This window comes from Pelobates fuscus, chromosome 4, assembly GCF_036172605.1.
Source record: "Pelobates fuscus isolate aPelFus1 chromosome 4, aPelFus1.pri, whole genome shotgun sequence".
In the NCBI taxonomy this organism is placed as follows: Eukaryota; Metazoa; Chordata; class Amphibia; order Anura; family Pelobatidae; genus Pelobates; species Pelobates fuscus.
The window spans coordinates 124,340,615-124,354,276 of NC_086320.1; the positions used below are offsets into that span (position 1 = coordinate 124,340,615).

General features: G+C 32.7%; 1 protein-coding gene across 1 annotated transcript in view; it reads right to left on the minus strand.

Moving 5' to 3' along the window:
- Window positions 1–13,662, minus strand: part of PIEZO2 (piezo type mechanosensitive ion channel component 2) — a 409,694-nt gene that overhangs the window by 68,934 nt on the left and 327,098 nt on the right. Inside the window, exons 30-34 of the mRNA XM_063451573.1 lie at window positions 10,593–10,682; window positions 9,464–9,582; window positions 8,492–8,563; window positions 3,345–3,448; window positions 2,299–2,397 (exon numbers count right to left, since the gene is read on the minus strand). Of these exons, the coding sequence (XP_063307643.1) occupies window positions 2,299–2,397; window positions 3,345–3,448; window positions 8,492–8,563; window positions 9,464–9,582; window positions 10,593–10,682 (484 nt within the window). The remainder of the gene's footprint in view (window positions 1–2,298; window positions 2,398–3,344; window positions 3,449–8,491; window positions 8,564–9,463; window positions 9,583–10,592; window positions 10,683–13,662) is intronic.

Consider the following 13,662-nt stretch of genomic DNA (forward strand, 5'->3'; position numbering starts at 1 on the left):
AAACTGGATGTGTCTCTAAACAGAAACCTCATCCAGCTGTTTTGAACTAGTTTTAACTAAAAGCTAGGAAATTAAGCTCAACAATAGCTGTACCCATCTTATCTTCCACTTTCAAGTAATTACTACAGCAAAAAATAAATATATGAAAAATCTTGTTACAGCAAAGTAGCTAATTAAAATAACAATTTTAAATATCAATTTTACAGAACCATACTAACGTGTGTTACCTAGAATGAGTCAACAGGTTGCTAGGTTTAATGTTTACTAAAGATCACCTGACAGTAAAAATATTTATCGAAGTTTATTTTAAAACCGTTTACACTACTTTTAGTAGTAATTGTCTGAAAGGAGCGAGTCATGGATGAAGTTACTGGTTTGATTTGATTGAAATTAGTTTGCTCACCATTTCATTGTTGGAAATATCTTCAAATTAGCACCTTTTTTTTCCCAAAGAATTTAAGTGACGCAGGAGCTATTGAGTGCAGGTTTAACCTTGACTCTGTATAACGCGTGCAATGAATCCTAGCTGCGAGTGATGGAGCAACAACCCACAATATCTTTAGAGCAGGTATACATCCTATACCATATTGAGTGTTACAATGCCTATAGTGCTAAAAACAAAGAGCTGGCTAGCAGCATCCACACTTGAAGCGGAAGAAAAATACTGTGGAACTGCTACTAGTGAATTTTTTTTACAAAAATTATATTTTACTGCATTTCCAAGTTGATAGATACAAAAAGTAAACACATTTACAATGCATTACATAGATAATGAAGTAAGAATGATCTGGAACAAAAGTAAAGGGGAAAACAAAATCTTACCAAAGCCTACTACACTTGTACAGGCAAGTATCAGCAACAGAAAGCCTCCTTCTTGACCAGCAAGAAGTTCTACCAACCACAAGCATCTCATTCACCTCTGTTTAGTGTAAGTCGTTTATTCCTCAACTAGAATTCCACTCATCACATAGGTCGAATGACTCAATAATCTGATAGCTGATCGTAGAGTGACCCTTTAAAGGACCACTATAGTGCCCTGAGAGTGCCCCCACCCTCAGGGTCCCACTCCCGTGGCACTGAAGGGGGAGGAAGGGGTTAATTCCTTTCCTTTTTTCCAGCGCCGGGCTCCCTCGGCGCTGGGACTCTCCTCCCTCTTCTTTCATCATCGGCTGAATGAGCATGCGCGGCAAGAGCCGCGCGCGCATTCAGCCAGTCTCATAGGAAAGCATTCTCAATGCTTTCCTATGGACGCTGGCGTCTTCTCACTGCGAAAATCACAGTGAGAAGTGCGGAAGCGCCTCTAGCGGCTGTCAATGAGACAGCCACTAGAGGCTGGATTAACCCATAGGTAAACATAGCAGTTTCTCTGAAACTGCTATGTTTACAGCAAAAAGGGTTAAACCTAGATGGACCTGGCACCCAGACCACTTCATTAAGCTGAAGTGGTCTGGGTGCCTATAGTGGTCCTTTAAGCTACAGTATAATTTGAAAGACAGATAAATAGGAAATGCATCCTTATTTCATCATGCATTTGTTTGTTCTTAGAAAGAAAAGTTATTGAAAATACTGTTGACCCGTATATTATTTCCGATATAAATTTAGATGAAAATTGCTAAGCTATTTTTGAACGTGTAATAGAGAATAGTATTCACGCATACTCCATTTAAAGTACATTTGTAGTTATTATGTTTGATATTGCATAACGAATAGTATGGCATGTGAATGGAGATGGTTCCATAAACCTAAAAAAAACGCTGGAAAGTGAAGTCACACATTATAAAGTTATTAGCACATTTTACTTATTTCCCCAAGTCTTACCAGCTTCCTGAGAAAAATACATTTAAAAAAAAAAAAAAAAAACACCAGACTCTCTACCATCCACCTGAGAGCATGCATTTAGTCTTCACTCCTTAACACTTTGGATGCCAGCAAGAAGAGATAAACTGTAGCTTCCTGGCACTCAAATGGTTAATGATAGCAAGAATAAGAAACATCTGGGAGAATAAGCAATGCCTACGTCTGCATTCCCATCTTGGATATTTCACGATGAGTGAGGAACATGTAAAAGAAAAGACAAATTGCTAATTTTCATAGAAATTTAGAAAATTACTCAAAGGAGTAAAAGGGAAGAAAAAAAGATTGCCATCAGAACATCTTGCTTAATTTCATTTCACAATCACATCCAAGCACCAAATGTATTGGAGATGCAGAGGAGGCATTTTTGGGAGGGTACATTTTACTAAAAACTACTGTGTTTCGTTACATTTTGCAGACACTATTGAAATTCCTGATGAATACCTTGGCAGCTCTGATTAAATACTGAAGAATTGTTTTAGGCAGTTTAATGACAGACTTTGGCAAGGCTAATAGGGCTGAAGCAAACTTTCCAATAGCTCTCTAAAAGAAGGACAAAGCAATAGCAATTAGTAGATAACAGTGAACATTGAATTATTAGTGAACAACATTGGTTAGTTATCATTCTTGTGATTTCACACACTGCACCAAAAAGATTACTGGGGCTGACCACTATTATCACATGTAAATGATAACTTATTTAGTAAACAGATAATTCAGAATAATTATCACACCCCAGCAAATGGGTCTTAAAAGTTAATACTAGTTAGTTTTAGTGCCACCTTCATGCATTCCTCTTTATATTAATAAGGTAAGTGCGCAACTTACATAGAAGTAATAGCCTCAGTTGTTTCTTTAGAACCCCAAGATATACTTTTTTTTTGTTATTCTTAGAATATTGTTATCTTTAATCTGGAACTCTTTAACAAATATAAAAAAAAAATCGTTCTGCAGACTTAAAATCAAGATATTTCCTCTAAATGGTTTACAGCTGGCATTTCTGAACAAAAGACATGGCTCTAATTCACCAATTAGAACAAGGTAAAGCAAAATAATCCATTGAGACACATAGTAAAAAATATTACATTAGTTTTCGCAAAGATTTGTATTTGAAAGCCGTTAACATTTCAAGCATCCCAAGCAATGCCAAAAAACATCTTCACTTTTTTTAATTTAATAAGCATCATTGAAAAATAAAGTTCTCCGTAAAACTTTATTTTTTCTGTGCCTTTTCAAGAAAAGTGAAGAAAACCTTGTATCAAAAACACCTTTTACATATAGAAGGGTTTTGTCAATGCTATAGGCAAGCAGCATTGAGACTGAATGAACCTACATGTTCATTTCAGTATAAAATACACTGACAAATATAGTACAGGAAACAATGTTATCAAAGTGCTTGAAAGTCTAAAAACCTATATAGACGTTGACAAGCGTCACTTTCCAGATCTGTCCATCGTGCACAGAGGAAAACATCGTCTACTGAAGCCTACCTGGAATGCCGATTTTTTCCTTAGCTCATCCTCATCTTTTTTGTCATCATCTTCTTCTTCTTCACTGTCCGTCTCAAATAAATAATAATCGCCACTTCTGACCACTAAGTAAGATAAAATAGTTACTTATTTCTTGAATTTTTACTTGGCAAAAGCTTCATCTAACCTTGATTGACCACACTAGGCAATGGAGAAATTTGACAAACTACGGGTAGGGACATCTCTTAGATACGTAGCTCCAGAATCACCAACAATGTTTACCTTGGAGGGACCTTTAAGATGTCTACAATGGATGTACCTTAAACAAACTAACTGATTATGTATATACTATACTAGGTAAGTTAATCAAATAGTAAGACAGTTTGAACCATTCTAGCCTCAATTCGATCAGTGATGTTCATACAGAGTAGTGCTAAAGGAGATGCCACATAAAGGGTTTGCCATCAGATTAAAAGTAAATTTTTCAGTATTTCAAACCTGAGATGTAAAACATTTAGTGCAACATTTCCTTCCATTAGTTGAGACTGTTTTCATGGTCGTAACATGTTTTGTTCAGGAGTAATTTTAATGTGAAACAATAGGGGTTCTACGTATAAAAAGTGTCATGTTCTAAAAAGCAGTCTACAGTGATAAAAGATAGTCCCCGTTTTCAATGCTTGCACCACTTAGAAGATACACTTTTATACATAACCCCAAATCTTGCATTATACTCTGCTAAAAAAAGAAAAGAAAAAAAGTCTGAAATTCTCTTTAAAGTGTAATAGCTATTATGTAATTTATTATAAATTCACTGCCTTAGTCTTGTCAGATTGACATTCACATACAATTTAACATTTAAATATGCCATCATTTTTTTTACAATAATGTAACGCTAAATGTCAATATACATCAATTCTAACTGGTGCTGCATATCTTGGAACTGTGGTAATGGTCTATTAAATGTGTTCGCTATTTTCATGTATTATAAAAAATATAAAAAAATAAGTCTAGTTAATTGCTACTATTTACTGTCCTATGGTGAGATACAGTAGCGTATAGGTAAATGTGGATTTTTACTCTAAGATGAAGTCAGCGTCTGCCAAAAGTAAACCAGGCATAAAAAAAACCAAGTAATTACATTTATTTAAGTAAATGATAACTGGCACTCTGCATTGAAGTGGACAATTAACATGTTAAGTGAAGAAAGGGATACAAATGATAAAACCAGTCTGCTATTATTTTTGTTTTAACCAGTGAATTCAAAAAGACCTTCAGCCTCCATGTTAGTATAATTGAAAAGACCAATGCCTTGTATCCTTGAACAGAAATCTTTTTATGGTTTCATTTTTTTATCAAGCCTAACAAAAAATAATGAATAATAAAACAATATGAAAGGAAGAAAATGAGCAGGTGTGTGATGAGCAGCCGTGACATTACTCTGGTCCAAAAATCAAGACCGTTAAAGTAATGTGTGGAGCTAAGCTGCAAAACCAGACAATGGACACTTTCAGTTCACTTCTCAAAAACAAAACAACAAGAATTAGTGTTTCATTTCACCCTCATTATAAAAATAGTGATTCAACAGAAACATATCTGCTTATAAAAATGGAGTTTCTCAGATTATTTTTTGGGTTTCATATTGATTGTTTTCATCTAAGTAACTTCTAACAGCTACTGTGCAATGCTATTGTATAGCGGTATTTAACAAACTTGAGTTTTTATTTGTTTAGTCCATGAGTAAATGAAGATGCCCATCTTTTTTATATATTTAAGCTTTTAGGAAATATTGAAATGGATCCTTCCATAAAAGGTTTGTGTGCCTATTTCATTAAAAGGAGATATGCCAGGGTCTATTTAGCATTTTATATAACATCTCTGTGTATAACTACTGCTTTCCATTAGTCTAAAAGGGTCTATTTTCACCATAATAAATTAGGACATTTTGAATGGACCTTTAAAGTGCACTGTTAACACTAACTTTATATATAAGAATGGGAAGCTGGGCTGTTCCCACATTGACATTACTCTTAAAGCATTCAATCTGAAGTACTAATAGCAAAAGTTGGCACATATCTGTATCTTTAGATTAGTATTTCCGTCTTTAGTATCTGTGTGTCTGATGCATGCATGTGTGTCTATATATATGTTAATAGGTTTATTCAAGTAATCAAATAAAGATGTTTTGTGTGTATGTCCTCTTTAAAGAAACACTGTAGGCGCTATGACAACCTTATCTTATTAAAGCTGTTATACTGCCTTAGGCCTAGCCTAGCCTAGCCTCGCCTCCAAAATGTTATATTTTAGGAATCTACAGATTGGAAGTGCACGCTTAAGCAATGCCTCCAAGCCCTCTGGGTAGGAGAGCCGGGGCTCTCATATGCAGGAATACTGTGACATCACATGCACATGCGGAATACTGTTCACGGCTTGTTATAGAGGATCATTGTATTCAATGATTCTCTATGACAAGAGATTCATTGGCAGATCGCAGCAAGCACCTTGCATGCTCCTACGGTCCCCATTGCTATGATGAGAAGTGGGCGGCAGCACCAAGGAAGACTCAGCACTGAAAGAAATTATGTAAAATCCTTGATTTTACACTGCGTATGGGGGTAAGGGGAGTGAAGGGCGGTGTGACTAAAACTAACTATCGAATATTGAATACACCAAAGGAGAGACTGCACTTAATGGCACTATGTTCATTTAGAACAGTAAATTGCTGCATCCAAACCCAGAAGAGGGACTTGGACAGATAGACTATAGCTATAGGAATACACGTTTGAATCCAAAGGTTATTGTATCCTTTTAAGTTCATTATTTGCAGACACATGTATTTATGTAGAAAATAAGAACTTATTTATTTATAAAATATTTTACCAGGAAAGATACATTGATATCTGATAAAAGGATATGTATATTTATATTTATTTAGTTACTTTACAACAATATATGTTTTTTTCAAATATAAATAATTTTTATAAGCAGTAGGTATTCTGTGATGAATAGAACCTAAATAAAACAATGTAATCTGTTCAGTCATACCCTGTAATCTCTCTAGAAAAGAGTAAATAAAGTTTAGGAAAGTGATTTCAAACCAGACAGTAACATGTGTTTGAAATTCGTGAGATAATATTTGCTGTGATGCACTTTCAGACTAGCTAAGCATCATGGGAAATATTCGCAAACATCTGATGTTATCCGTCACAGATTTTGGAGAATGTATCACTAACTAAAAGCCACATTTGCTCAATCTTATAAACAAGGCTACTAGCATCCATTCATTATAAGATCAATTGATTTGTAATTTACATACAAAATGTGTTTACAAGGTATGATTGAACTGCAAACTTGCATTTTAATTTGCACTTTTTAGTGTAGCCAATTTCTATTTAGTAATAATGACCAAACAGATGATGCATTTAATGCACGCATGATGTAATGTGTACATACCAATTACAACAATGAGGGCAAAATGATACTCTATGATCCTACAGTCAGAATAGAACCATTTTTAAATTACATTTTGAACATCAATTATATATGCTTAAAAAGGGTCATTCACACAATAAATATTTAAGTTATGTGTTTATATTGTGTTTCCAGTGAAAATGACCCTTATTAAGTACATTTTAAAAGAGACCACATCTATTTTTAAACAGTTAAAATGCACATGTAACTTTTATTACTGGCATTCTAGATTTCAACTGGCTGTAATAAAATAAATAATGAAAAATACATTGCCAGACACCCACTGGGAAGATACACATGACATCACAATGTATCCAATAATGAGTCACATGGGCACTTTAACATAGCTGTGTAAAGTTTAATTCCTTTGGTGAGAGGGTGTGAAATTGTTGAATAGCTTATACTCGTCTTACAGACATTTTCTATCAACAAAGGATTAAAAATATACACAATAATCATGGCCAGTATTTACCAGAGCACAAATAAAAGTGTGCCATGGCACTTTCAGAGCAGCTAAACCCTCTGGGTCTGGGCAAGCTGTCCTTAATATGGCAATATATATATATATATATATATATATATATATATAATACATGTAGATTTCTATCTCTCTGAAAGGTTAGTAAATATGGCCAGCATATATTTTTAAATCTACTACAAGATAGGTCTCTTAGTAAGGCATAATTATTAACACTGGCACAGTTTCTTTGTGACTCCATAGAGATGGGGATTATTCAACGTATTCCTTCCTTCTTGTAAAAACGTTTTTGCATATTTGGGATTATTATACTTAAAGGTCTATTTACTAAAAGAGAAGTTAGGATAAGTTCAATACTGACTATGAAAATGTAAGCATAAATTGATTAGCTGAAACAAATCTCCAAATACAGATCACTGCTTTTAATTGGGTAATTTAATTTCTTGCTACATACAGACATACGATATTCATTGTGCTGTCATTGTTAATGAGCATTCCCTTTAAAGGCAGCAGATTTCTAACAAATACCCCCAAACTGGTTATTTGACCATTATTATTTCTATACAATTTTATAAGTATTGTATGTGACAAATGTTTTTATTTTTTTTAGGTATCCCTGAACGGTAAACTACACATACAATTATTGTAGTGTCTAACTTTTGACTGCCATCTTTACATGCCATGATTCTAATAGAAATTAAGATTACGATAAACTACACTGCAGTATTCAGAAACCACGTGTATAAAAAAAGCCTTAAAAGGGATATTAATGAAACATTCAGGACATATTTTCCTATGATGTATTTGTCTCTGTCTTTGTCTGAAAGAGTTGCAGAATCGTGAAGCATATGTTTCAAAAACCACGAACATTGATGGTTTGTGTTGATTGCTCCACGTTAATCACTTTGCAAAACAAACTGCATAATAGGTGAGTTTCACAATGTTCTTTTTATACTTTAAGATTTGTTGGGCTCTGCAGCATATAGTTGTATATAATCATAATGCAATAGTTAATTAAAGGCATGCTGATATCAGGGCTCAAAGTTCCCATCACTAAATATTAGGAAGCTGAATATCAGTCCTTTAAGACCTTATTGACTGCCATGAATAAACCCCCTACAGAGTCACAAAGATAAAACCATGCAGAAACACAAACAGTTTATTCTGGTCAAGGATATAAGGGCTAAATCCATGTAGTTGACATATGATCGAAAAAACCTACTGGAAGCATGATCAACCCAAGGTCGCCACCACTGCTTTTTTTTGCCTTTGGCTTTCTCTTTGTCTGCTTCTCCTAAAATGAAATATGTTCATATATTAATTTAGCACAGTTTGAAAAAAAAAATGCCTTTCACTAGCAGTCAGTAAGACACACATTATGTCTACAGTTTATAAATGAGTGATACAATGCAGATATCGAAATGAATACAATCCAATTACATCTTATCTGATAAAAACATTAATTCTACAAACAAATCCACACAGGTAATGTCATAATATTTTGGATTAGGTAGAAAAGACTTGTTTAATTATTTGGTGTGTAAGGGTGGGGGTTAGTGACTTGCATTGTACATCCATCAGCACTCTAATAGTGATTAGAAGACAATATAGTCACACTACTGTACTATCTACAGAATCATAATGCAGAACCTAAAATTACAATATCAACAACATCTAGTGGTAAATCGTTTTTACATGAGCAGAATGTAAAAATCACCTTCTAAAATCTCATATTATTTGTTAGACATATTACTGTGTCATCTCACAGATCATCAACAGCACACCTAATGCAGAAGAAAACAATTTCACAAACTAATCAGAATGAAAAAGAAAATTAATTTGACAATGGAATGCCAACAGCAGATATCCAATTAAGGGGGTCTCCTTCTTATCTACATGCCCAAATATGTTCTCAGAAAAACAAACTATGATATTTGAGAACTGTTTGACATAGACATAAACAAGGAAAAGGATAACAAGACAAGAAAGAATAAAATAGTTTTCTTAAAAATCCAAATACATATTATCCCCTCTTCAAGAAGATGCTCCTTGTTAAACTTTTGCATCTATGTTAGTTGGTAAGCTGCTCAGCAAAATATCAATATATATATATACATTCACAGACACATCCACCCACATATACAAACACATATAATGACAAATTCAAAGTTAACTTGGTTTCAAAGTATTTTACCTTCATCATCTTCATCGGCTTTGGTAATGACCTGTTCTTCTCCTGATTCCTGAGCAAGACTTAACATTCTCTCTTTACCTTTTTTGTATTTTTCTTGCCTGGCCTTAATACGGTCCATCCTAACAAAATTAATATTTGTTATAGAGTGCAACTATTCCAAATTAAACAATAACAATTTATTAACAGATAGAAAGAGAAAGACAATGGCTATCATAATTTATTATGACTGACCAGCCATGAACCTTGGTGTAATCTTAAAATAAAATACTGTATATTAACCGAAAGCACACAAATAAGAACCATGTTTATTATTACAGAAGCATCTGTAGCTTACAATATCGATATTTATTGCAGAAGTCATCCAGTAAACACATGTTGTGCAAAAGCTATAACATATAACGACCATCAAAATATATACGGTATTTGTAAACAAAGCTAAAAATATAGCATTACAGAAATATAATTAGAAAATTAAAATAGCAAAATGAACTATTGTTTTTGGGCTGAAAATATAGTTTAAAAAATGGGAGATGTATCCTCCACCTTACTCTGCTTCCTCTTCTATAGAATAAAAAATAATTAACAAGACATAATACATGTTAATATTGTATCGGAAGTATATGTAAAAAGGTGTCTATGTGGACAATTCCTAAGTAAGTACAAAACTTTGTTTTTTATTTCCTTATTAACTTTTTTAATAACTGCTACAAATCAAGCGAGATTATATTTACTTAACAAAATACAAAAAGATTGTAGTTAATTGTCAGAAATCTACATTTGGCACAATGCACATTGTATTGTTTGTGTTCACAAAGTGAAGACCTGAAGCAAAATTGCTCATGGACAGTACATGGTGTAAGAATTCATATTTATAAACATCATGGGCTCACTATGATATTAACTAACAGGAAAGGACCACTTCAGGGCTATATGTTTTTTTCACTTGGGCCCTTTGTCTAACAAAGAGCCATGAAACAAGTGATATTTTTCATTTTAAAGGTTTGTATATATATATATATATATATATATATATATATATATATATATATATATACTAAACCTATAACACAATCACATAATTGTTAATATACTTCTTTCTCAAAGAATAAACACAAGTAAATTCTCCTACTGTCTTTTGAGCTGGTCCATAGATTTTTTTTCTTCTTCAATTCGTGCTTTTACAGCTTTGACAATGGTAGCTTGAAAGAGTTCCGCACCTCTGAAAAAATATCATGAAAAAAATAGAATAAAGAAAAAGAAACAGAATCATAAACTACTGGAATAGAAAAAAAAAAACATTTCACAACACCTTCACATTGTGGACCTGTAAGGACGAAGGTAAATTAACCTTCACCTAGCAATCCGACCTACAATTACTTGTGTGGGGTTCTTTTGGGTTTTTTTTCTTATAAAAACCTTTCAGATAGGTGTTTAGCCTTTTTGTTTCACAAATTGGTTTCTATTTCACATAGACCAACAGTACCTCTATCATAATTTGTTTTCTTTCTTTTTTCTTTTTCAAATGTGGCTTTTCTTTATTTTTCCAGTTTTAAGCCTTATTGAAAGTGCTAGTCTAAAAAAAAGACCTATCTTTATTTAATATTTATACATTTTTTGACCAGACATAGTACAAAACATAAAAAAAAATAGTGCAACCATATTCTATCACTATTAAATATTGTGCTAATTAATTCCATTTTGTTATTGGATAGGCTAAAATAAGCTCAGTATATATAGTAATAGCAGCATTAATTCTACAAAACCATAATAATCATTCTGGAAAACTTAAAACATTCTGGGTCTTAGATTCGTGAAATCAGAGTATTTAATATGGTGATATGTGTAATATAATTCTCAGTCGTCTCAGGGAATCGTAAAAGGTTTATATAGTCTTGTTCAGTTTAATAAAATATTTTTTATCTATAAGAGGTCTATCCAGTTTTAGTGATGTCACCTGTGTACCTTTCTCATGTTTTAATTGGACTTATTGGCTTATTTTATTTTTATTTTTATCTTTGTTTTTTGTTTTTTTTTCCTTTCTCCGTTTCTTGTTTTTTCTTTCCTGTTTCCTTTCCTTTTTACTCAAGATAAATAATGTGAATTAAATGTAGAGATGTTATTCCAGTTAGACCAAATTGCTGTATATATATAAATCCCATCTTTATTTCGGAAAAAAACCCTTTCCATTTTGCCCTGGTATTCTATTTGACTGGTTATGTCTGACCATTTAAGTGCTGTAGATATCTTCCAATTTCTAGCTTTCGTGAGCTTTACATGTATGAGGAATGCTTTTTGTTTGAATTGAAATAGAAAAGTTTGAAGAGAGAGTTCTTCTTGTAAGATTTTAAAGATATTGTGATATTGTTTTTAATTTCAGCTAAGCCATTGCATTCCCACCACATATGCTATAGTGTTCCTACCGAGCTATTACATCTCCAACAAAGATCCGAATAATTACATTTAAATTTCTTGATTCTATGGGAGTTTGATACCATCAGTGGATCATTTAAAAAAAAAAAGTTTCATGAAGGTAAGACTATGAGTAATTTTTTTAGACTTGTATAAAAGCCTTTACCCGTTCATCTATTGTAAGTAATTTATTCATTTCTACTTCCCATTTATTTAATGATAAAGGCTTTTTTTTGTATCCTTAAGATATTTTAATAATAGCATAGTTCTAAAGATATGTTTTGTTTTTAAATGTTTATTAATAAGATTTTCATATTCAGGATGTTCCTTAATATCTAAGGAATTAATTAGATGCTTAATTCTAATATAATTATAGAATTCTTGTTCAGAAAGTCCGAATTGAGTTAGTAATTCTACAAAAGATTTGAGTTTCCTTAGAGGAGCTATTTGTGATAAATTATGGATATTACAGTGTCTCCATTTAGTTAAGTTAATATCTCATATATGGGCCTGTAAAGCTTCGGTAGGTGTAGACAGGAGGAGCTGGTTCGAAATCCTTAATTTGTTTTTAGATATTTTTAATGCTGTTAGTACATCGTTTACAATTATATTCGATGATAAAAAAATATTTGTAATCATTTGAATCAATCCAAGCTAGGTTGAATAAAGATATTCTAAAATTAGATCTTTCTTTCATTGTCTTCCATCCTGGATTTGGAGATATCTGCTTATCCCATTTTAAAAAAATGAGTTAACATTGTAATATCATGTAATTCTATTACATCTGGGAAATTTGTTCCACATTTTTCAACTCTTTTAATTAGAGTATTGTTTTAAATTCTAGGTACTTTACCTTTCCAGATAAAAGCCATACATATCTTCTTAAAATGAGAAAGTAGATGTCTTGGGACTCTTAGGGATATTGAACGGAACACATATATCAATTTAGGCAGAATGTATGCAGAGATAGTGTTCTTGCTCTTCTTTGAAAGATGATAAAAGAGCTCTATAATTATCCTCTAGTAAACTCTTCATATTAGTTCTTATTCGAATACCCAGATATTACATTTTTTTCATTATTCCAGTTCCAATTATACGCCTTTCTCAATAACTCTTCAGCCTCCGTCGATATATTTACTGATAATATTTGATCCTTATTCATATTTATTTTATATCCAGAGTAATTTCCAAATGATTTAATTAATTCTAGAACTAGGGGGATTGATTTTGTTGGATCGGTTAAAGTAAGAAGAATATCACCTGCATATAGAGTGGTTTTGTGATGCTCTTCTGAAATGTTCAGACCATACTTGTGTGTTTTTAACTTTAGATCATTGGAACAGCAGTAGTAAAATGTAACATGGGACACACATGTTCTTATGTGAACTACCTTTGAAAAGCAACAGTCAAGGTGTCTTTAAAAGCAGATTCTCGCCTACTTCCCAGGGAGAATCTATGTATATTGTTATTTTAGAAATATACATTGGAGACTGTGTAAATATACATTGGAGACTTTACAAATCCAGTAATCCTGATAAATGTGCTAATGGTGTATAAATCACCTACTTTTTTATTAAAAGATAAATAGTATAAGAGCATTTTACTTCTTCTCTTGGGTGGCATAAACAATTACATCAGTTGCCACTTCTCATTCTGTCTCCTGTGTATGGCTTCTCATTCAAAATGATCTACTTCATAACAGCAGAAGAATGACTACAACTACTAACAGTCTGAACCAGAGAAAAGTACAATTGTTTTGCAATTATAGTTTTGGCATCAATTATTTGCCA